The sequence below is a fragment of the Heterodontus francisci genome, chromosome 9 (genome assembly GCF_036365525.1).
Source record: "Heterodontus francisci isolate sHetFra1 chromosome 9, sHetFra1.hap1, whole genome shotgun sequence".
Lineage (NCBI taxonomy): Eukaryota > Metazoa > Chordata > Chondrichthyes > Heterodontiformes > Heterodontidae > Heterodontus > Heterodontus francisci.
This window is the reverse complement of record NC_090379.1, coordinates 96,540,986-96,567,161: the sequence shown is the minus strand read 5'-3', so window position 1 is coordinate 96,567,161 and position 26,176 is coordinate 96,540,986. Positions and strand designations below refer to the sequence as shown.

At 41.0% G+C, this 26,176-nt stretch overlaps 1 protein-coding gene across 5 annotated transcripts in view; it reads right to left on the bottom strand.

The window, feature by feature from the left end:
• Positions 1–26,176, bottom strand: part of pcnx1 (pecanex 1) — a 303,868-nt gene that overhangs the window by 139,140 nt on the left and 138,552 nt on the right. For all 5 annotated transcript variants that reach the window (XM_068039551.1, XM_068039549.1, XM_068039550.1 and 2 more), the window contains exon 6: positions 20,100–21,854. In XM_068039551.1, the coding sequence (XP_067895652.1) occupies positions 20,100–21,854 (1,755 nt within the window). The remainder of the gene's footprint in view (positions 1–20,099; positions 21,855–26,176) is intronic.

The following is a 26,176-nucleotide window of genomic DNA, read 5'->3' as shown; positions in this document are numbered from 1 at the left end:
TTTCAGACTGAGCGAAGGTGCTCAGCAAAGCAGTCATGCAATCTGCAGTGTCGAGCAGATCACATTGTGAGCAGCGAATACAGTATACTAAATTGAAAGAAGTAAAAGTAAATCACTGCTTCACCTGAAAGGAGTGTTTGGGGCCTTGGATAGTGAGGAGCGAGAAGGTAAAAGGGCAGGTGTTACACCTCCTGTGATTGCATGGGAAGGTGGCGTGGGAAGAGAATGAGGTGTCGGGGGTAATGGAGGAGGAGTGGACCAGGGTGTCGCGGAGGGAACGATCCCTTTGGAATGCTGACAGGAGAGGGCAAGATGCCTTTGGTGATGGCATTACACCAGAGGTGGCGAATATGGAGGAGGATGATCCTCTGGATGTGGAGGCTGGTGGGATGGAAAGTGAGGACAAAGGGAACCCTATCGCGGTTCTGGGTGGGAGGGGAAGGCGTGAGGGCAGAAGTGCGGAAAATGGGCCGGACACGGCCCTGTCTATTACAGTGGGGGGGAATCCTCCGTTGAGGAAAAAGGAAGACATATCAGTGGCGCTATTGTGGAAAGCATGACCCCAAGCTTCCAATTCCTTGTCATTTCAACACTTCCCGCCTCTCTCATGCCAACATTTCTGTCTTTGGCCTGCTCCAGTGTTCCAGTGAACATCAACGCAAGCTCGAGGAGCAGCACCTGAGCTTTCAATTAGTAACTCTACAGCCTTGCGGACTGAACATTGAGTTCAATAACATAAAAGCATGACTGGTCTTTTTTTCATATTTTATTTTTTTAACCATGTGCCTGCTTTTTATGTCGTCAGAGCTAGAGGCCTGCTACCCGACCCGAACCCAACGGGACCCGACAAGATGTGTCAGGGCCGGGTCAGGTCGGGCCGATCTTCAGGCTCCGGCTTTCAGGCTCGGGTCGGGTCGGGCCGAGTCCGGGTCGGGCCGGGCCAGACACACAGGGTAAGTGCTCTGATGGTAAGTATCAAAAATAAAAAGCTTACTTGAGCTGGGAGTCCGGGACGAAACTGAGTCTGCGCAGTGAGCGAGCGACGTCACTATGACGTTATCGCGCATGCACAGCAGCTTCATGGAGGTTCCAAGTCGGGAGGTAAGTAAACGGATGGTCGGGCCAGGCTCGGGTCCACAGTGATTTGGGTCGTGTTCATTTTCCTGACCTAAAATAGGCCTCTAGTCAGAGCTGCTCATGATTCCACTATTAACGGTCTCTCTGGACTAACGCTTTGTCTTTCACCACAAGCATTAACACATGCTTTGCCTTTGTCCCAGGCCAGCTTTGTTATTAAATCTCCCTCTGCCCTATCAAACACCTTCCCCTTTGTTCTCTCCCCTTCCCCCCTCACTTGCTTAAAACGCAATTCCTTTCTAACCTTTGCCAGTTCTGATGAAAGGTCACAGATCGGAAATGTTAATTTTGCTCCTCTCTCCACAGATGCTGCCAGACCCGAGTATTTCCAGCACTTTTTATTTTTGTTTCAGATTTCCAGCATCTGCAGTATTTTGCTTTTGTATCACTAAAAGCAGTTTATCTAGTCATTAACACATTGTTGTTCGTGGGACCTTGCTGTGCGCAGATTCCATATTTCCTTTACAGCAACAATGACTACACTTCAAAAGCACTTCAAAGTATCTTGAGGTCATGAAAGACACTATATAAATGCAAGTCTTTTCTTCTTTTAAAAGAATTTTCTTATATAGCACCTATCTATACATTTCTATAGCAGCTTAATAGCAAGTTAATGCCCGCTTAACAGCAAATTAATGAAGTTAATCTGTTTCTGGCGGTGTTGGCAGAGTATAAATGTTGGACGGGACATGAAGAGAACTACCCTACTGTTTCTAAATAGTGCCATGGGATTTTTTATATCCAGCATCAGGTGGATAGGGCTTTGGTTTAAGGTCATACTTGAAAAATGGCATTTCTGACAATACAGCACTTTTTCAGTACTGCACTGTCAGCCTAGATTATATGCTCGAAACACAACCTTTCTGATTCAAAGGTGACAGTGTAGCACCTAGCCAAAGGTGGTACCTGTTAGTTCAAATCTAAAATGAGGTCTAGTTTTATGAGGTTCTGCGTCTTTTCCAATATGGAAGTAAATTCCTGTGAAAACACAGGATGGTTGCATCAATTTACACTGAGGTTTTTGGTTTGTTTCCTATGCTCACTGTCAGAAATTTACACAGATATTAGGGTTACTGAACATGCTCCCAAACCTGTAGGGTGTGACGATTTAAGTAACAAGAAAATTCTGAAATACAGAAGCCAAAGCAGAATAATAAGGGCAGAAAAGATCCAAAAGCATAACAGTAGTTACATAACCTGACAGGAATTAACAAAGTCAAAACTTGATGACTGTTTAGACACCTGAACATATCCAATGTTGTTTCACCTTACAATAAAAGGAAAGAAACCAGCTAACATCATTTGTGCGGTTTAAATAAAAATATTTAAAAAGAAAAACAATATATTAGCTAAAGTTGAATAAAAAAGTCATTTTATATAATGGATAGTGATGATGAGACTAACTTCCAACTAAAATGTAGCATCACACATTTATAGTACATCAATCAGCTGAACATTGGGAATAGGTAAGCTTTCAGAGGCCATAATACAGGATAAGATTAATACTCAACTCAAAAGACATGGATTAATTAAGCACAGCCCGTGCGGCTTTGTAATGGACAAGTCATGTCTTACAAGGTTAATAGAGCTCTTTGAATAAATAATGGAGTGTATTGATAAAGGAAATCTATGATGTTGCATTTGAGGATTTTCAAAAGATAAAGGTGCAGCATTGGAAGCTTGCTGATAGAATTAAGGTACATGGAAGTAAAGTGTGTGGCAGTGTGGATAGAAGTTTGGTTAAAGGTGTAAGATTATGAACACTGAGCTTGATTTTTGTAGCATAGAGGTAGGAAAATGCAGAAATAGGACATGATATAAACTGATGCCAAGATAGAAGGATCATGGGACATGATATCAGGCTTTAAAACACTTGCAGTAACTTCAAATTGCTTGTGTAAGCTAATACAGCAGATGTGCTGGAGACTCTCCGAAATAAGAGACCACGGGATGTAGCTGTTGGAATTAAGAGGAAGTAGAGCAATGGTGAATATGGAGGATCTTACGTGATCATACTCAGGCTAATACAGTTAAATGTGTTATGTATATGATTGGTCGAGAAAGGCATGAAGAGGGCATGAGCACCACGGGTTTGAGCATGATTGGGCACTGGATGGGGTTAATTGGTTAAGAGCCAGGATAAAAGAGGCCCTCCCAATTGATCCTGCACAGCAGAAAAGAACCAGAGACCAGAGGACAAGAGACGAGAGAGAAAGAGAAAGAAGCCTGAAGACCAAAGCGGCAAGAGGAGACGTGCACTCTTCCATCCAGACTTAATATGGGTAGTATAGTCCGTATTAAACTGTAAATCGCTGCTAATCTATCTTAACAACTGAAGTTCCTCATCCTGGAACATAATCTTTTCTGCACCCTCTCCAAAGCAGCCACCTTCTTCCTTTGACTTTGTCTCAATAAAGTAGTTTCACAAGTGATCTTTGTTGCCATGTGCGTTCCTGCGCCAGTAAGGGGGACAAACTTTACAAAACTACAAAGGGCTGAAAACAGAAACTAATGGATGTTGTGCAGAATGAAGTGTTGTAAGAGTGGTGGCCCCAGGAGTTAATGTACATATATAATGTTCTGGATTTTGATATGAAAGCACATAATGGGTTTTGGAAAGGAACTGACTATATATTTGAGGCCATGAGGAAAGAGCAGGAGGATATGACTAAGGCGATAACTTTTTTGGAGAACTGGCCTATGTGCAATCATCTTAATAGTCTCTTCTGTGTTGTAAAATTCTACAATTTTAGCGAAGGGGAAGGATTTTAAGCAGGGTAAAATATGATCACAGGGTTGATATTAAGTAGCTCAAAATATTGTTCACTCCAACCTCACAAAAGCTGTTGTTACGAGAATTATTTTCGCAAGTTTCTTCATTCTTACATTTTAAGTGTATAAAAATGAATAACTTGATAATTACAGTATTTTCCAAGGTACCAAATGCTACTCCAGTTGAAGATAATATTCTCGCACTGTTCTGTGCCAACCCCATGAAAGAGCAGGAAGGCAGTTTATAATCTGTCCTTTGCCAATACATCCCATAAATCAGCCACAATTAGACAAGGCAGCATGTCTGACATGTCTCTTTCCACTGTAGTATAGAACCTGAATCCTGCTCAAGGCTTTCACTCACTCTTCTTTTCCCTCAACATTATGACTGAGATAGGAACTCATTGTGTTTTTGGCTCTTTTTTTCCCTTTAGTCTAGACTTCTTTGTTTTCTGAATTTTGTTCTCTCTCATAGGTCAGTCCCCACTGTTGCAGAGTGTCTTCCCCAGTCTTACTAGTTTAATTAATGATTGATTTCAGTGCTGTATCTCTAAACTAAAAAAAACTAAACTATAATACGACTGTAACAACTAACAAAAAAAACGTGCTCTGTTAATTATTTTTAATCTACTGGAATTATTCTTGTGCCATCATGAATCTGTCTCCAGTGCTTAATAAGCAATAGACCACCACTTTAAATCTTCAGCAATGCTAGTGAATTGTTTTTTATTCATTTGTGGGATGTGGGCGTTGCTGACAAGGACAGAATTTGTTGCCAATCCCTAATTGCCCTTGAAGTGAGGGGTTTGCTAGGCCATTTCAGAGGGCATTTAAGAGTCAACCACATTGCTGTGGGTCTGGAGTCACATGTAAGCCAGACCAGGTAAGGATGGCATATTTCCTTCCCTAAAGGACATTAGTGAACCAGATGGGTTTTTACAACAATTGACAATGGTTTCATGCTCACCATTAGACTAGCTTTTTTAACTCTTAACTATATTTATTTATAGAAATGAGTGTATATAATAAAAATGTGATCTATCCCCCCAAAACAGAAAATAAGAAAAGGCCACAAAATCTATATGTTCATCTGTTTCTCATCAAACAAGCGTTTTATAGACAGGTCCCAACCCTTGGCAATATTTCAGTTTGTTAGACTAAATAGCCCTTGAAGCATTGTTCTCAATTCTCCCTTTTCCTATACTTCGACAGGTTGGCAAGATTATAACACAGCCATATTCAAAGTTCTGAATATATTTGAAAATTGTTCGAATTCCTCTCAACTTTGTTACCAGATAACCAGAGTAACAAATTTTCTAACTTATTTAACGACATAGGTAGACATTCCATAAATGTCTTCTCAAAGTTTTATGCACTGTCCTCGACTTAAAGTAGTTGCCAGATTGCGTAAAATAAATTTTTTTTATTTGTGATGAACTTTTGTTTTAATTTGTATTCTTTATTTCTGGAAACACCATGTAAAGATAATGACCCATGGTCACAGGATATTTCTCAAGGAAAAGCTTTCAATTAAGAGAGCAGACATGCTGATTTCAGTAGATTTCACAGAGTGTGAATTATTAGGGGAAACATAACAGGAAGCCTAAGGTGTTAATTGGGTTAAATGGTGTCTTATTGCACAGCATGGACCATATGACATTGTCAAAGACTGGCTGCATATTTAAGTAAATGCAGTCTTCTGTAATTGGATTCTAACTCACTGAACTTCAAAGGGGTTTGGATTGCAATTCCATGAGGAGCCTGCTTTTCTGAGTGTCTTAGGTATGGGGGTCAAGTGGACTGCCTGTTCTTCAAACAGCAGAAAAGTTATGTGTTTAAGATTATGCCAGCCAAAAGAGAAGATGGACCAGTTTTGAAACTGAGCATATTTCATGGTGTAAGAAGTAGGCCATTCAAACTATTCGACCATTCCATTAGATCATGGTTACTCTGAACCTCACCTCCCTTTCGTTGCCTTTACTTCATATCCCTTGATTCTCTTCCCGAACAAAAATTTATATCAACATAGACTTGAAAGACCTCAGGTCTGCTCAAAGGAGTGTTCAGTGACACTGATGCCAAGCAAATGGGAAAAACCCCAAAACAGACCAAAACTTAGTAACTTGTTGCCCATAAATATGACAGGAAACAACAGTAGCCATGCAAAATAAAAGGGCAAGGGAAAAATTAACTTTTCACAGCAAGCAATGTTATTCATACTATTTGTTGTGCATGCAAATCAACTTTCCCGTTCAACAAGCAAGGGGAGAGACGGTTAAAGGATAAAAACTGTTTAGGTTTCATCTGGCATTTCATTAGCAGGCCGTGGGCAGAAGTAAATTTATTATACAACTCTCACTATAAGCATCTTTCAATAAAGCTGAACTGGATAAATCCCCAAAACAGCAAAAACATTAGAGGTCATCTTGAACGATCTTCAAAGTGATGATATTGGTACAAAAATGCGAGATCACCCATGAATATATAATACACACAAGCAAATAAACAATTGTATTATAATAAACAGACATTCTTATTAGTCAATCCTTTATCTTTCCTCACGCACTTTTATTACTATATATTCTGTGGTATGATTTTGATAGAGAATTGAGTGTCCTCAGGAGTGATGAGCAACAAAAGTAGTTCAGTCTTTAACCAATTATTCATTTATGAGGCCAAGAATAAAAGAGGGGACATCATTTATATACCAAGTGTACTCATTGGGAGCATGTCAGTGTTACTGATTGAAACATCGAAGTGCATCAAGTGCCATTGCCAAACACAACTACTACTTATTTGCTTGTGTGTATAAATATTCATGTATGATGCAGCATTGTTGTACCAAAATCTAATTTTTTTTTACATTATTTAAGACGATATCTGTGATACTTTTGCTGTTCTGGAGATTCATTCAGTTGAGAGGAACAGAGCTTGAGGCATCTTGTCTGAAGTATTTCTTTGTAATCCTACCAAGTACTACCAGAATGAAAAGAAATGCTTCAAACAAGATGCCTCAAGCTCAGTTCCTCTCAATATGACATTTATTGGGTGAAACCACATTGTTCACTTTCAGCATATGACTGTTTAGTGCACTCATATAAAATTCATTTGTTCAGTATTTTAACAGAAGAGTTAATCCATTTATTTTCAACGAACACTGATAAGAATCGGAGCACTCCACCACGCGAGGCATAATATTACTGTTATGCTCAAGTGGAAAGCCGCAAGGCTGTACCTTCCTGAGGTCAACTGGAACTGCCAATACCAACTGAGTATTAATTAGGCAGAGACAGGTTTCTTCATAATTTTTCTCCATAAAGTGTGCAGCCTGAAGTCAATTTAAAGGCAAATGCCTTGAAACAGCAATACAATTAAAATAATAAAGTAACTAAGCAATGACCACTAAGCATTTGTATGCTGATGTGACAGTGTGACTGTGACAAATGTAAACTTTCCCTCCTTGACCTGTCTGCAGCCTTTAACACGGTTGACCACATCCTCCTCCTCCAAGGCCTCTCCACTCTCATTCAGCTGGGTGGGACTGCTCTCACCTGGTTCCATTCTTATCTATCTAATCGTAGCTAGAGTATCATTTGCAATGGCTTCTCTTCCCACTCCTGCACCATTACCTCTGGTGTCGCCCAAGGATCTATCCTGAGCCTCCTTCATTTTCTCATTTACATGCTTGGCGACATCATCCGAATGCACATCATCAGTTTTCACATGTATGCTGACGACACCCAGCTGTACCTCACCATCACCCCTCAATTCCTCCACTGTTTCTAAATTATCAGACTGCTTATCTGACATCCAGGACCGGATGAGCAGAAATTTCCTCCAATTAAATACTGGGAAGACCCAAGACATTATTTTCGGTCCCCACTTCAAACTCCATTCCCTAGCTACCAACTCCATCCCTCTCCCTGGCAACAGTGTGAGACTAAACCAGACTGTTCGCAACCTTGACCCCGAGGTGAGCTTCCAGCTATATATTCGCACCATCTCTCTGACCACCTATTTCCATCTCCATAAATCCCCTGACTTCACCCCACCTTAGCTCATCTGTTGAAACCCTCATTTCATGCCTTTGCTTCTTCTACAGTTGAATATTCCATCGCACTCCTGGGTGGCCTCCCACATTCTATCCTCTGTAAACATGAGGTCATTCAAAACTCTGCTGCCCGTGTCTTAACTTGCACCAAGTCCCGTTCACCGATCATCCCTGTGCTCGCTGACTTACTTTGGCTCCCAGTCAAGCAACGTCTTGATTTTAAAATTCTCATACTTCTTCTCAAATCCCTCCATGGCCTCGCCCCTCCCTATCTCTGTAATCTCCTCCAGCCCTACAAACCTCCAAGATATCTGTGATCTTCTAATTCTGGCTTCTTCAGCATCCCCAATTTTAATCTCTTCACCATTGGAGGCCATGCCTTCAGCTGCCAAGCTTTTGATCTTCTGACCTAATATTTCCTTTTGTGACACAGTGTCATATTTTGTCTTATAATGTTCCTGTGAAGGACCTTGGGATGTTTTATTATATTAAAGGTGCTATATAAATATAAGTTGTTGCTAATACACAGAACCCAATTTTACCCCATTAATCATATCTCGGATTCTGCCTGTTTTCTTCCAGGTGAAGAATGGTGAATTAATTCGCAGCCGTGAATGGTGGTGGACAATTAAACAACTAACTGGAAGCGGTGGCTCCACAAATATCCCCATCCTCAATGATGGGGGAGCCCAGCACATCAGTGCGAAAGATAAGGCTGAAGCATTTGCAACAATCTTCAGCCAGAAGTGCCGAGTTGATGATCCATCTCGGCCTCCTCCTGAAGTCCCCAGCATCACAGATGCCAGACTTCAGCCAATTCGATTCACTCCGCGTGATATCAAGAAACGACTGAAGGCACTGGATACTGAAAAGGCTATGGGCCCTGACAATATTCCGGCAATAGTACTGAAGACCTGTGCTCCAGAACTTGCCGCGCCCCTAGCCAAGCTGTTCAACTACAGCTACAACACTGGCATCTACCCTGCAATGTGGAAAATTGCCCAGGTACGTCCTGTACACAAAAAGCAGGACAAATGCAACTCAGCCAACTACCGCCCCGTTGGCCTACTCTCAATCATCAGTAAAGTGATGGAAGGTGTCATCAACAGTGCCATCAAGCGGCACTTGCTTAGCAATAACCTGCTCAGTGACGCTCAGTTTGGGTTCTGCCAGGGCCACTCAGCTCCTGACCTCATTACAGCCTTGGTTCAAACATGGACAAAAGAGCTGAACTCAAGAGGTGAGGTGAGGTGAGAAGTGCCCTTGACATCAAAGCAGCATTTGACCGAGTATTGCATCAAGGAGCCCTAGCAAAACTGAAGTCAATGGGAATCAGGGGGAAAACCCTCCGCTGGCTAAAGTCATACCTAGCGCAAAGGAAGATGGTTGTGGTTATTGGAGGTCAATCATCTGAGCTCCAGGACATTACTGCAGGAGTTCCTCAGGGTAGTGTCCTAGGCCCAACCATCTTCAGCTGCTTCATCAATGACCTACCTTCAATCATAAGGTCAGAAGTGGGGATGTTCGCTGATGATTGCACAATATTCAGCACCATTCGCGACTCCTCAGACACTGAAGCAGTCCATGTAGAAATGCAGCAAGACCTGGACAATATCCAGGCTTGGGCTGATAAGTGGCAAGTAACATTCGCGCCACACAAGTGCCAGGCAATGACCATCTCCAACAGGAGAGAATCTAAGTATCTCCCCTTGACATTCAACGGCATTACCATTGCTGAATCCCCCACTATCAACATCCTAGGGGCTACCATTGACCAGAAACTGAACTGGAGTAGCCATATAAATACTGTGGCTACAAGAGCAGGTCAGAGGCTAGGAATCCTGAGGCGAGTAACTCACCTCCTCACTCCCCAAAGCCTGTCCACCATCTACAAGGCACAAGTCAGGAGTGTGATGGAATACTCTCCACTTGCCTGTATGGATGCAGCTCCAACAATACTCAAGAAGCTCGACACCATCCAGGACAAAGCAGCCCGCTTGATTGGCAGCCCATCTACAAACATTCACTCCCTCCACCACCGACGCACAGTGGCAGCAGTGTGTACCATCTACAAGATGCACTGCAGCAATGCACCAAGGCTCCTTGGACAGCAGCTTCCAAACCCACGACCTCTACCAACTAGAAGGACAAGGGCAGCAAATGCATGGGAACACCACCACCTGCAAGTTCCCCTCCAAGTCACACACCATCCCGTCTTGGAACTATATCGCCGTTCCTTCACTGTCGCTGGGTCAAAATCCTGGAACTCCCTTCCTAACAGCACTGTGGGTATACCTAACCCAAATGGACTGCAGCGGTTCAAGAAGGCAGCTCACCACCACCTTCTCAAGGGCAATTAGGGATGGGCAATAAATGCTGGCCTGGCCAACGACGTCCACATCCCTGAATGAGTAAAAAAAAAATTAATGCTGAATTGGTATTTGTGCTTTTACAAATAGTAGGCTATTCACAGGATCAATTTGTAATAAGTAGTAAACAGGTGCAAATACAAGTTAGTATCCCAGCATAAGATATGCTCTCAAGAACATGAAACCTGAAGACTGTGTCCTTGTAATAAAGATTATATATTGCTTGATTGAAAATAGTAATTAATAAGGAAGCTCTACATGGTGAGTAAAACTCTCACTATTCATGAACATGAACTCAACGGGATATTATTTCCTTTGTTCCTTGTTTATAGCAAAATCATAAATGCAATATGTTCTTTACAAACACATATATGATTTTGTTTCAAATCCTTCCTTTGATAAGCTCGCCTTGAGAAAACAGTAAAAAGTGGTATCTTTCTTCACAGATTCATGAAGTATACAGTTCAGAATGATCACCATCTATAATGGTAATATCCCATTCAACACATCTAACAAGTTCAATAGAAGCATTCAATCCATTCAGTTTTCAATTCTTTGTTACTGAAAAGAACATAGCAATTGAAGAAGCAACAGCAATTTTTAAAGAATGAGCATTTCAATCGCCAAGAACATCAGCCTCACATAAATAAAAAACATGGTAATTCAGCAAAAGCTTTGAGTTAGAAAAATTTGACCAAGCTTTCTGTCATTACAAAATCCATCGCAGCCAGTAATAAACATTGCCAGTGGGCTGGGAGACTGTCAGCTCTGAACCATATTCTTTTAAGTTTTAATAACGCGCACAGCCTTCTCAGAAAAATGCAAGAAAGGATGCTGCATTGATCTGCTTTATGACTGAGCAGCAACTAATCTCAAGAATAAAATAACAGGGTAGAAATGACTTGCTATTCCAGAACATTTATGGCTTAGTGTCAAACTTTGTCTGTTAATGCTCCTGTCAAACACCTTGGAGATTTTACGAAATTACAGGCACCACATAAATGCAAGTTGTAGGTAGTAGTATAACATAATTAGAAGCAAAGTCAGCTGCACTTCATTACCATTCCCCTTTCAACCTAAGCTGTGCTTAGGATTTCAGTAAAGTGAAATGATGGGTATGTGAAAATTTCATATTGTGGTCATTTAAACTGTGAAAATACTCAACAGCCTAATTATAATCTATCCTTTAAAGCTTGAGTTCTGTTTGTAAACATTGTGGGGTTTTTTAGGTATCACACTAGTGTTATGAAAGTGACTGTGTTCTGTTAAAAATATTTTTTTTTAAAAAGGGATTTATAGTTAAGCTAAAATAAATATTTACTATCAAGAGGACAGTGAGGGCTAAATTGGCAACAGTGTTACTGTTGTCACCTGGTTCGGACCAGACTTAGGGCAGAAGCCATGGCAACAGGGGCAGAAAACTGACCACTCTCCTTTGATTGGACTAGCCTAGTAGCAGGCAGCACATCTGGGTGGGCTAAAACTGCCAAGCTGTTAGTCAGTGAGTGTATGCGTTAAGCCTGGAGGAGAAGTCAAGAATGAACAGACAACCAGAACCCAGCTTCGTTTTCCAATATCGTTGAAGGATCCTGTGAAATCCACCGTGAATTCGTCTTGTTTTCTGTATTTCAAGAAGGCCTGATAAATTACTTTCAATGTTGCCTGAAGAGAACTAATTCCTGGAAGATTCTAAAGATATTAAAGATTCAAGTGCTCAGAAGGTTGAACTGTATGCTAGTTTAGAACAACATATCTCATCTGCTGTTTATTTCAAAAAAATGAGCAAGTGATCTATTTGTGTTTTTTTTGTCTGTCACAGAGCTCTGATCTAAAGATCCTTTTTCACTTTTCCCAGTTAACCGATTTTTGTACAGGAATATTTGTGTGTGAGTACAAGTGTGAAGGGACTAAAGTAAAAAAGGATTTTAAAAAATGGTTAAGGTTAAAAAGAGGACTTTTTAAAAATTTAATATGGGGTATTTAAAAATTTGACCGATGTACTTCATTATGTGTTAAAACTTGTTTTATAATAAACTGTTAACTTTGATATGCACTAAGAAACTTGGTTAAGTGTGTTCTATTCTGGGGGGTGGGGGGGAAGAATTACTGTATCCGATTGACTGTTTCAACAAGTGGAAAATTTAAAGAATATGTTGTGACTTGAGGAGAAATGGGACTGAATTAACAGTGCACTCCTCCTGCCTTGGTCATAACACTAGCATGAAGTATTAGGGGTATTCCAGATCTCTATGAACAAGTGTCAAGTTATGTGCATCATACAAGCAGCATTATCACACAATATTAAAATATCTATTGCCTTCATTGCAAGTTTTCCCTCTCTATTCTACTGATAAAAAAGTCTGATATCTGTGTAAACATTGCTGTACATTTTACTGCAGATTTTCACACTCGCAAACCAATAATAAAGCAGGTTAGCAAACTATAGCAGCTACTACTACTCAGGTATCAAGAGGGCAATCAGTTGTTTAAAAAAACCTTAGAAGTAAATATGTTTAAACCAGTTACAAATTATACGGCACGTTAAAAGTTCCTCATTTCCATAATTACTGAATTCAACAATAAATACACTGATTTTTTATATTATTCTCATTGGGAGACTTGCCAATTTAAGCAGTTCCTTTGAATCCTGAATCACGTTTTCTGTGCCTTTTCACGGTGCGAGTGATGTAATCAGTAGCATTTTCTCTCACCACTTATCCAGTAAGTCTTCAAAATATGTCATAAGTAATCTATGTTAATCTCACAGGATGCAAAAGTATAAGGATAGGAATTAACAGCCTCATTACTAGTCACAGTCTTTGCTTGATCTTTCTGCTCTTCCCACTTTCTCCCACATCTCACCAACCTCAGTGTATCCTTAGCTTTTCACTTTCTTCCATGTCTCACTACATTCTCATAGCATGTGCTTGTCTTCCAATCTGCTGCACCACCCCACACTTTTTACCTCTCAGCTATGAACCTCTCTACTATGTCCAGGAAACCTCCAACACCACCAGTTCTAAATTAAAGCAAAGTCACGAGCATTTGGAGCAAATTATTTTTAAAAAATGAAACAAACTGCTCATCCTCAATAGAGTGTTAGGATGAACAGCATGGGTCTCCTCTTTGGAAGGGAAGGCTGAAAGGTGGCCTAACAGAGGTCTTTAAAATTATGTAAGGTTGTGATAAGAGTAGGAACAGAGAACATTTCTACTGATTGAGAGCAAAACTAGACACCATCAATATAAGATAATCACCAAGAAATCAGATAGGAAATTTAAAACAAACTTCTTCACCCAGAGGCAGTGAGAATGTGGAACTTGCTGCCACAGGGAGTAGTTGAGGCAAATAACATAGATGCATTCAAGAGGAAGCTAGATAATAACATAAGAACTCGGAGCAGGAGTAGGCAATTCAGCCCCTCGAGCCTGCTCCGCCATTCAATACGATCAGAGCAGATTTCATCTTGGCCTCAACTCCACTTTCCTGCCCGTTCTCCATAACCCTTCAACCCATTATTAATTAAAAATCTGTCTATCTCCTCCTTAAATTTACCCAATGTCCCGGCATCCACCCAACTCTGGGGTAGTGAATTCCACAGATTCAAAACCCTTTGAGAGAAATAATTTCCCCTCATCTCTGCTTAAATCTGCTACCCCTTATCCTAAAACTATGACCTCTCGTTCGAGATTGCCCCACAAGAGGAAACACCCTCTCTACGTCTACTTTATCAACCCCCTTAATCATCAATTAGATCTCCTCTCGTTCTTCAAAACTCCAGAGAGTAAAGGCCTAAACTGCTCAATCTCTCTTAATAAGACAAAACCCCCATCTCTGGAATCAATATAGTGAACCTCCTCTGAACTGCCTCCAATGCAACTACATCCTTTCTCAAGTAAGGGGATCAAAATTGTACGTAATACTCCAGGTGCAGTCTCACTAATGCCTTGTACAGTTGCAGCAACACTTCCCTACATTCAAAATTCCATTTGCCTTCCTTATCGCCTGCTGCACCTGCAAACTAGTTTTCTGCGATTCATGCACGAGGACACCCAAATCCCTCTGCACCGAAGCACTTTGAAGTTTCTCTCCATTTAGATATTAATTTGCCTTTCTATTCTTCCAACCAAAATGGATAACCTCACATTTATCCACATTAAACTCCATCTGCCAAATTTTGGCCCATTTATCTAATCTATCCATATCCATTTGTAGATTTATTTCTTTATTGCAACTTATTGTCCCACCTATTTTAGAGTCATCTGCAAATTTGGCTACAGTACCTTCTATCCCTGCATCCAAGTCATTTACATAGATTGCAATATAGGCCCGAGGACCGAACCCTGTGGCACCCCACTAGTTATATCTTGCCAACCAAAAAAGGACCCATTTATCCCGACTCTCTGTTTTCTGTTGGTTAACCAATCCTTTATCCAAGCTAACAAATTGCCCCTAACCCCATGTGAACTTACCATGTGTATTAACCTTTTGTGCGGCACCTTATCAAATGCCTTCGGGACGTCCCGATAAATTAAATCCACAGGATCCCCATTATCCACTTTGCTTGTTACAGCTTCGAAGAACTCTAGCAAATTAGTCAAACATGATTTACCCTTCATAAAACCATGCTGACTCTGATGGATTGCGTTTTGACTTTCTAAATGTCCTGTTATTACTTCCTTCATAATGGATTCTAACAATTTCCCAACGACAGATGGTAAACTAACTGGTCTATAGTTTCCTACTTTCTGCCTCTCTCCCTTTTTGAATAATGGCGTTACATTAGCTTTTTTCCAATCCACTGGAACTTTTCCCATATCCAGAGAATTTTGGAATATTATAACCAATGGATCCACTATCTCCACTGCCACTTCCTTTAAGACCCTAGGATGTAGGCCATCAGGCCCTGGGGACTTGTCTGCCTTCAAGATAAGTTGGCTTTTGGATGAGATGTTAAACCGAGGCCCATCTACCCTCTCAGGTGGACGTAAAAGATCCCCAGCTCTATTTCGAAGATTGCTGGGAGAGTTATCCACGTTGTCCTGGCCAATATTTATCCCTCAATCAACATCACAAAAACAGATCGTCTGGTCATTATCACATTGTTGTTTGTGGGAGCTTGCTATGCATAAACGGACTGTCATATTTCCTGCATTACAACATAGACTACACATCAGAAGTACTTAATTGGCTGTGAAGCACTTTGAGACACCTCAAGGTCTTGAAAGGTTATAAATGCAAGTCTTTCTTTTACATGAGGGAGAAGGGAATAGAAGGATATGCGAATAAGGTTATATTACATAGAGTGGGAGGATGTTTGTGTGAAGCATAGACCAATTGGTCATGATGGCCTGGCCTGTTTCTGTGCTGTAAATTCTACGTAATTATGCAAACTGTTTAAAATATGACTAATCGGGTGAAATTGAACTGTGCAATATTAGTAATGATCATATTAATATGCTTCTATAAAATTCTGCTGTCCCCTGTTTTAATAATAGCATTAATTCAATTAGATTGGTTAGAACCTTGGTAAAATAAAAGATTAAATAATTTCATGGAAACGTAACACTTTCAATGCAATTTCAACCATTTAAGTGTCAGCCTGCTCAGTTGGGAGCAATCTCACCGCTGAATCAGAAGGTTATGGTTCAAAGTGCCACTTCAGACCACAACATACAATTTACATTGTCAGAGGTGTTGTCTTTTGGATGCAACTTTTAGCAAGGCCCATCTGCCAGGTGGATGTAATAAATACCTCAGAACTATTTGAAGAGGAGGGCATTGTCCTGCTATTCTGGCCAATATTCCTCCCTCTAGCAAAATCACCAAACCTGGTCCATTCATCTCATTTGCAATTTGTAGAATCTTGCTGTTCGTAAACTGCCAGCCAAGCTATCCTGCTTCAAAATAGTGTCTGCACTTTGAAAGCAATTCATTGATTGTGAAAACACTTGAGGATCTATGTGAATGTAGGTTCTTTCTTTTTATTCATAAGTAGCCAAAAGGTTGCTTTGAAAATTTTTGTAATTGAAATTGCTAAGTAATTTTCACTCTAGAAAAGTTAGATTTCTTTTCCTACTCCAACCCTGTTGTTCTCCTCCTCATTACTGTACTTGTAATGGGAAAACAAACAGATATTTCAAAAGTATAGAAGCACTGAGATTCAGAGCAAAGGAGGTAAAGAAGAGCAAGATGGTTGGAGCATGACGTGGACGGGGGGAGGGGCGAGGTGGGAAGGAGATGCATGGAGCAGGATGATAGGAGAGAAACATAAGGAAGTCTGAGGGAAAAAGGAGAAATAGGAAGCAGTCTTAATTTTTCAGCTCATTAGGCCCCCTAGCGAATTCTGAATCATTATTTGTTTAGGATTCAACTATTGAATGCTACAGCCACATTTTACACCATATACATGAATAAGAGACGGAAATTTTTTTATCTTATGTTGGCTTTTGTTTTACTGAATTATGTAAAATAATTTTCACTGAACACCTGAGTCAGGAATTTCTAAATAAGATGTGACCTTTTGGGGGGCGCGTACATGAGCAATGCACATGGTTATAGTTGCGGCTGTTTGACTTGGCCAAATTTGAAATGCGTTCACAAAATGCAAGAAAAGACTTGTATTTACTTTAGCGCTTTTCATTACCACTGGATGTCTCAAAGCGCTTTATGGCCAATGACGTATTTTTGAAGTATAGTCACTGTCATAAATGTAGGAAACGCGGCAGCCAATTTGCACATAGCAATCTCTGACAAACAGCAATCTGATAATGACCAGATAATCTGATTTTTGTTGTCATGTTAATTGAGGAATAAATATTGACCAGAATACTGGGGATAACTCCCCTGCTCTTCTTCGAAATAGCGCCATGGGATCTTTCACATTCAACCGAGCAGACAGATAAGGCGTCAGTTCAACATGTCATCTGCAAGACATAGGGGCGGCACAGTGGCGCAGTGGTTAGCACCGCAGCCTCACAGCTCCAGTGACCCGGGTTCGATTCTGGGTACTGCCTGTGCGGAGTTTGCAAGTTCTCCCTGTGACCGCATGGGTTTTCGCCGGGTACTCCGGTTTCCTCCCACAGCCAAAGACTTGCAGGTTGATAGGTAAATTGGCCATTATGAATTGCCCCTAGTTAGGTGGATGGTAGGGGAATTGAGAGAAGGTGGGGATTTGGTAGGAATATGGGATTAATGTAGGATTAGTATAAATGGGTGGTTGATGGTTGGCACAGACTCGGTGGGCCGAAGGGCCTGTTTCAGTGCTGTATCTCTAAAAATAAATTTTAAAAAGACAGCATCTCCAATATTGCAGCACTCCCTCAGTACTACGCTGAAGGGTCCACCTTGATTTTTGCGCTCAAGCCCTGAAGTGGAACTTGAACCCAGAACCTTGTGGTATAAAGAGGCATCAGTGCTACCAACTGAGCTAAGATGGACACAGCAATCTAACTGGCCAATTATTCTTGGATCATTAAACACAAGGCTTTTCACTTTAAGAAACAAAAAAAAACTTAATATACAATGCTGTTAAAATAGAACTCAAGCCCTACTGAAACAGTAAGGTGAAAGATAGTGTTGAACAAAGATTTGGATTTAAATCTATTGATAGTTTCAATAATGGTCACAGTACTCCTGATTCAGTTAAGGTAGTCCACATCTAAAATCACCCTATCCAAAGGGTGCTAAGCATTGCAGCATCTTCATCTCATTTCAAAATGTGCAACTAAAATACAAGATTCAGAAAAGTACTCCTAGAAATGGGATGATTTTCATGGAAGCACTAGAATATTTAAGGTACAGTTTAAGACCATTAAAATAGCAAAAGAACTGCACACTAATTGCTGACTCATTGCTGACATTTGAAAAGTGTAGTCTTCCACAGCTTAAGCCTCCTGTTCATCATTTCGCAACTGATTTTCATGATGCTTTTACCGATTCTACGCCAATCAATGCTTCAAAGCAATATACCCCCCATCCACGCCTAAAATGAAAGCGGAGCAGCAAAGTGCATTGGAGCACAAGTATAAAAAAATCCCTACATGGTAGGATGCAGGATTTATTTTCCACTCCCCTCCACGCCACACCAGTGCACGCCCACCCAGCTCCACAAGTTACCAATCTCAATGACGATGGTGCAAGGTCGTGCCAAATGAAGCCCAAGTACGTTCCCACTACGTAAAAGAGAAATTAAACAAGTTCCATAGCTGCTCTGTCATATCTGTTACAGGCAGGTCAATTTGGCAGTGGCTGACTTCTCAAAGTCCACCTGCCACCAATGGTGAATGACTCTAGAAGGTCAACAGGAACTAATGCAATGCGAAGATTTAATACACTTGGAAAAATCCACCTTACCCTTCCCACACACATAGCTTAATAAAAATGAGACAAGCATCTTGCTCCCATGTTCTTAAATGGTGCGTGGAGGTACTGAGGAAGGGCATTCAGATGGATTCCAATTTTACCACCTCTATGATGCCACCAAGTACATATGCAACATGGCCCATTAGATGTCTGCCGTTTCGAGAGCAGAGAATCAAAGAGGAGAATTGGAAGCATTTTTTTTTAGTATTGTGTTTTTGAGAATTTAATTGTTCTTTATTATCAGAGAACAAACTGAGAAGAAACTAGAACCAACGCGTTAAAAACACAGAATAAAGTAATGGGGAAAAAAAATCAACTCAAACAATTGGATTGAATAATTATGATGAGAATGGCTGAAAATGCATTGCAGAATACAGACACTATTCTTGGCATGAGGCCACAGCAGATTTGTATAGAATTTAGAATCCTGATGGCTATTGGCCTTTCCAGCTTGGGCACTTATTTCAGTCAGGGTTCAGCTCTTCTTAAGGACATTGTTTGGAATTTTATGTCTATAAGGAAGTATGCCAAGCTCACATGAAGGCGCCTTAAAATCAATTTCACTTCCTCACCAAAAGAAAAGATGACTCAGCAAGCTGCAAATACAACTTGCTTTCGTGCACAGCAAAATGGTATCCTTTCAGTTTTCCTTGCTATGCATCATTAGGATTTTTATTTACCATTCACTAGCAGTTGGTTAGCATTCATTTCTTCCTATTCTATTGTTGATAAGCAAGTTTTAACTGCTGGTGAACAACACTCCCCAATATGTCCTATTTAATGCTCTGTATTTTACCAAGATGGAATTTTTATAAACTGAGTTTGGACAGCTATTTTGCAAATTCTTGTCTTTATATATGGTTATGCTAACTCTTTGCATGCAGTGTTTGTGGATATTTTGTCAGGTCAGGCAAGAAGCCATCTTATTCCATGATGCAGTGATGCGATACAACTGTACTGATTAGGTATTCGGCCCAAAAGTTATTCCGGAAAAACCTGCACTTGCTATGAATTGCTTATGCTCTTTTTTTGTAATTCTATCAGCGCATTTGATCAATTTGAAGTATATCGCTACAGTTGAACTTTTAGTTACCAACTTCCTTTACAGAGCTGGCTGCTAGAGACAGGCCTCAGAGTACAGCCAATTGCTACTGCACTGGTGGCATCCATGCTCATTCCATTACAGAGACAAGGAATCAGTCAGCACATTGGAGCATATTTTACAAGCATATCTGGAACCATTCAACATAATTTTCCAAATAAAATAATTTAATTGCAATAATCAACAAGGTCACCACAAAATGAAGCTAGGAAAAACAGATCAATTTATATAAAACATTATTTGTGTATTAGGTGCATACTGATGATGTTTATCTAACAATCAATTAAATCTATTTCACACCTACCTCCACTGGTGGCTCCTTGCTCTTCTGCTTCAGGAAAGGATCCTTGATTGGGCAAACTATTTCGTGAGCGAGTTACTGATTCTAGTTGTGAAGCTCTGCCTATAAGAGACAGTTCATCCAACACCTCTCCCTCCTTGGCTTCCAAATCTGATTTGGATGTAGTTAAAGGCCTCGCTATCTCTGGTGTGCCTAGTCTGCTAGGGTCACTTAAACAGGCTGCTGTGCCACTGTCTAAGCTCAGGACTCTTGCATGAGTCTTGGCACTGGCTGTACTGAGTGTCCTGCGTGTTGTCCGTCGCCTGGCATTCGCACTACTTTCTGAGCCAGAATGGACCTTTAGTGCAGCTTCAGAGTCAGTGCCTCTTTCTCTAGTCAAGTACTTTGCTTTTAAGACATGGTATCGTCCTTCAGGAGAATGGCATGAATGGGAAGTAGTGCTGGATGAGCTGTCTGAACTGAAGCGATGCGCTGAATGCATGCTAGAGGTCCTGCTCAAGTCGCTCTGATCACTTGAATCCTCATCTGGACAAAAACTACTATTGTTAGTTTTGACACCAGCCACAGCACGAAAGGACACATACTCCCTATGCCTGCTAGTGTCAAAACTGCTTGCTCGTTTTTTCCCTGTCTTTCTTCGGTTTGACTTGTGTGTAGAAGCAGCTCGATGGATAAAGTTAGAAGACTTGGGCCTCACGTCCCCATCTCTTTGCTTAGCTGTTTCATCTTTTAGTATTTGTTTGTCGATTGACAGGGAAGATTTTTCAACAACCTCTTGTACTGCTTTCTCAGCCACTGCCTCTGTAAGTAGTCCGCCTTGCTGTTTCAGTATATCTACAGTCAATTCATTAGCATGGGGGTTTTTGTTGGCATCACCAGACCCAGAACCACTGAGCTTTTCTCCAGTTTGCACTGGATCAGATGTCTGTATCTGGTCAGAAGTCTGCCGAGGATCTTGACGAAAACTTCCATCTTTATTTGCAGCGTGCAACTTTATCCTTTTGCCATTAGTCCTTTTATGACTTTCCACAATGTTGTCACCTTCAGGTTCACTACAGTCCCTGCAGCGGGCATTGCTTTTCTCACAATCTTTTTTCTCAGAGCTATTCTCATCTGTTGAGGTTTCTGCTTGCTCTGAAAGAACACTCTCCACGTGGGTTGAGCTTGTTTGTTCACTCTTATAACTGCTGATGGTACTGTTAGTGTCTCGATCTGTCCCACTACAGTAGCTTTCCGTTGACCCACTGCTTCTGGTACTGAGACTCTGCAGGCTATCAACACTATTATCTGTTTTTAGAGGCTTATTGAGTCCCGATTTTGATGATGGTTGGGAAGCACCACTTTTGAGTATGTCATCTAGCTGGAAAACACCAGAATAACAAGAGTTTTCAGTCAATGATTCCTTGGATCCCGAAAGGGGTTTGGAACTTTCTAATTCACAAACAGTGTCTAACCCTCTCCTCTGTTGAAAGAGAGCAAAATCACTGAGAGATGTGTCTGGAAAAGCAACTGCTGAACTTGAAGTCCTTGGCACACCCCTAGGCCTATGATCTTTCCTGTAAGACAGGGAATGCAAAGGCACAAGGGAAGCTGCTTCTGTGTCACAGGCAGTGGACAATGAATGCTCTGTGTGGTGGTTGCACATGTTGTCACTGGGATCCACTGGAAAGTCTTGAGCTCCTGAAGATGTTAATGGGTGGTTAGACACAAAGGAATCATTCGACACCACTTGGAAAAATTTGGAATCTGGTGTCAGATCTGTGGGTAAAAACAGCAAGAATGAACTCCCAAAGTTTGTGCACCTTCCAAACATACCTATAGTTTAGCATTAGAAACAGATTCTATAGTTTTCACATTATGATATTATCATTATGTATCCATTGCAGTTTAGGAGAGCTGATCTTATTGAAACATACAAAATCTTGAAGGGGATGACAAGGTGGATGTTGAGAGGATGTTTCCCCTTATGAGACTAGAACCAGGGGACACAGTTTAAAAATAAGGAGTATCCCATTTAAGGAGGAGATGAGGAGAATTTTTTTTCTCTCAGCGGATTGTTAGTCTGTGGAATTCTCTTCCCCAGAGAGCAGCGGAGGTAGGATCACTGAATATTTTTAAGGATGAGTTAGATTGATTCTTGATTGACAAAAGAGTCAAAAGGTATAGGGGCTGACAGGAAAGTAGAGTTGAGGCCATGATTTTATCAGATGGCGGAGCAGGCTCGAGGAGCCGAATGGCCTACTCCTGCTCCTAATTCATATGTTCGTGTGTATGAAGAACTAAATTGTGCATTTTTCTATCACCTGAGATTATGACATCATACTTCATATTTCAAAATGTGAACTTTAAATCGACAGAGTTGTGAAGATGATTGAAACAAGGTTAACATTTCTGACTTGCACTTATATTGCACCTTTAACACGGAAAAAAGTTCTAAGGCACTTTATAGAAAAGAGCGAAAAATAACCAATAGCAGGCATGGCCAAAGCTGGTCAAAGAAGTGGGTTTTAAGGAAGGTCTTAAAGGAGGAGGGGTAGAGGCAAAATGGTTTAGGTCAGGAATTCCAGAATGTGAGGCTGAGACGGGGTAAAGAGAAAGAAGCTTGCACAAGAGGCCAGAGTTGGAGGAACAAAGAGTTTTAGAGAGGTTAGAGGGCGAGAGGGCATTGCAGAGATAGTGAGAGACAAGGTCATGAGAGAATTTAAGTGCAACGAGAATTTTAAATTTAACGTATTGGGAGGCTAGGAGCCAGAAGTGGCCAGTGAGCACAGGGGTGATGGGTGAGTCGGACAATGCAGGATGAATATAAGTAGCATACTTCTGCATGAGTTTCAGTTTATAGGGTCTTAAAAGAGGTGGGTAATGAGGTAGTAGATGCATTGGTGTTAATTTTTCAAAATTCGCTAGATTCTGGAAAAGTTCCATCAGACTGGAAAGTAGCAAATACAACCCCTCTATTCAAGAAAGCGGGGTGGGGGGGGGGTGCGGGGAAGCAGGAAACAGGTAACTATAGGCCAGTTAACTTGATGTCTGTCATGGGGAAGGCGTTAGAATCAATCATGAAGGAGGTTGTAGTTGGGCACTTAGAAAAACTCAAGGTAATCGGGAAGAGCCAGCATGGTTTTGTGAAAGGGAAATCATGTTTAACCACCGTGGATAAAGGGTAGCCCGTTGACGTACTGTAATTGGATTTCCAGAAGGCATTTGACAAGGTGCCACTGTTACAACCAGGTGAGAAAGAGGTCTAGGGGTCCCATTCAGCCTTCACCTGGTCTTACAGTAGCAAGGTTTTAATTTTAAACACACTGTTTTTAGCTCCCCCTTGGTGAATCCTTGTTCACTGCTTTCCAATTATAAGGTAAAGTAACGAGCACAAACAGGTTTTCTTAGGTTTAAAGAAGAAAGGTGAAATTTTACTCAACTTAAACTCTAATTCGGTTATGGATACACGACGCGCCCACACTAGCATGTATACGTGACACACATGCAGATAGGGACAGAAAAGAATAGAAGAAAAAATAAAGTTGAAAAGTCTGAAGCAATCTCTGAAGAGGGTTTTTTGTTACTGTGCTTCGAGCTCACTGTAGAGTCCTTGTTTGAAGGTATGGTCTTGCTTTTTGTTGGGGCCCAGTATTCTTCTTAAACCTTGTTCACCGTAAGAGACTTTTCTCTCTTGGGGCTCATGTGTCTTCAGTGGGTTCTGGAGTTCCGTGAGAAAGAGATGGCAGCAGACAGGCAGAGAGGAGGTCTTTTCAATCCAGGGGCAAGGAGCCTTCTCCCAGTTCAAACAATGTCTCTACAATTGTGCTTAGTGTATGGGAGCAGGGGACAGCTCCTTTGTTCCAACACTGTCTGCTAATATGTAAAAATGTTTTTCCGACCAGGGGCCTGGCAATTCCTTCTCTTCTTCCCAGCAACAATCTAAAATTTAACGTCCATGTGGTGAAATCATTCTTGGCAGGTAGGGGCCTGCATGACACCACATAAAAGTTATTGTGCAAAGTAGGAGCTCATGGTGTAGGCGGCAACATACTAGCATGGATAGAAGATTGGCTGGCTGGCAGAAAACCAAGTATGCATAAATGGGTCGTTTTCTGATTGACAGGAGGGGACGAGTGGAGTCCCGCAGGGGTCTGTGCTGGGGCCTCAACATTTTACAATTTATATCAATGACTTAGATGAGGGGAGCGATGGCATGGTAGTTACATTTACAGGTGACACAAAGATAGGTCGGAAAGTACGTTGTGAAGAGGACATAAGGAGGTTGCAGACCAATTTTGATAGGTTGAGTGAGTGGGCAAAAATCTGACAGATGGAGTATAATATGGGAAAATGTGAAGTTGTTCACTTTGGAAAGAAGACTAAAAAAGCAGAGTATTACTTAAATGGAGAACGACAGCAGAATTCCGAGGTGCAGAGGGATCTAGGTGTTCTAGTGCACGAATCACAAAAAGTTGGTATGCAGGTACAGCAAGTAGTAAAGAAGGCTAATGGAATGATATCCTTTAGTATGAGAGAAGTTGAAAATAAAAGTAAGGATGTTATGCTTCAGTTATACAGGGCATTGGTGAGACCACATCTCGAGTACTGTGTGCAGTTTTGGTCTCCTTACTTAAGGAAAGATGGAAATGTGTTGGAGGCAGTTCAGAGGAAGTTTACTAGGTTGATACCTGGAATGAGCAGGTTGTCTTACAAGGAAAGGGTGGTCAGACTGGGCTTGTTTTCACTCGAGTTTAGAAGAGTGAGAGAAGACTTGATTGAAGTATACAAGATCCTGAACGGTCTTGACAAGGTGGATGTGAAAAGGATGTTTCCTCTCGTGGGTGAGTTCAGAACTAGGGGGCACTGTTTTAAAATTAGGAGTTGCCCTTTTAGGACGGAGATGAGGAGAAATTTTTTCTCTCACAAGGTTGTGCGATTTTGGAACTCTGCCTCAGAAGTGGGTAGAGGCGGGGTCATTGAATATTTTTAAGGCAGAAGTTGATAGATTCTTGTCAGGCAAGGGAATCAAATGTTATCGGGGGGCAGATGGGAGTGTGGGATTCGAAACACGAACAGATCAGTCATGATCTTTTTGAATGGCAGAGCAGGCACGAGGGGCCGAATGGCCAACTTCTGCTCCTAATTCATATGTTCGTGAAGAATGGGAGGTTAGCTATGACAGCATTTGAATATTGAGTCTAGAGTTGACTGAACAGATTGGAAGAGCTTCTACAATTTTGTAAAAACTAAGTAGCATAAGTAAATGTGACCCATTAGAAGCTGAGAAAGGAGAAATTATCATGGGGAATAAAGAAATGGCAGAGACGTTAATTATATTCTATATCCATTTTCACAGTGGAATATCCAAAAATCTGACCAGAAATAGTGGAAAATTAAGGGCCTAATGAGAGTGAGGAACTTAAACTCATTAATATTAGTAAAGAAAAAGTCTTGGAGAAATTAGTGGGACCAAATGTCGACAAATCCTCTGGGCCTGATGCCCTGCATTCTGGACTTCTAAAGGTGGTGGCTGCAGAAATAGTGGATGCATTGGTTATGAACTTCCACAACTCCCTAGATTCTACCACGGTCCCAGAGAATTGTAAGGTAACAAATGTAACACTGCTATTCAAGCAAAGAGACAGAGAGAAAATGCAGAACTGCAGGCCAGTCTGCTTGACATCAGTCATCAAGAAAATGCTAGAATCCATTATCAAGGAAGTGGTTCGAGAGCACTTAGAAAATCATACTACGATTATAGTCAACATGGTCTTATGAAAGAAAAATCATGTTTGACAAATCTATTAGAGTTTCTTTGAGCATGGAACTAGTAGGGTAGAAAAAGTAGATGTAGTCTATTTGGATTCCAAAAGGCATTCGACAAGGTGCCACACAAATGGTTGTTACACTTGATGGGGTGTAATGTGGGGAAATATAAGAGGTTATTCACTTTTGGTAGGAAGAATGGAAAAAAATTAATATTTTTAAAATGGTGAAAAATTATTAAATGTTGATTTCAGAGGAATTTTGGTGCTGTTGTACAGGAAACACAAAGTTAACATGCAGGTGCAGCAAGGCATTAGGAAGGCAAATGATAT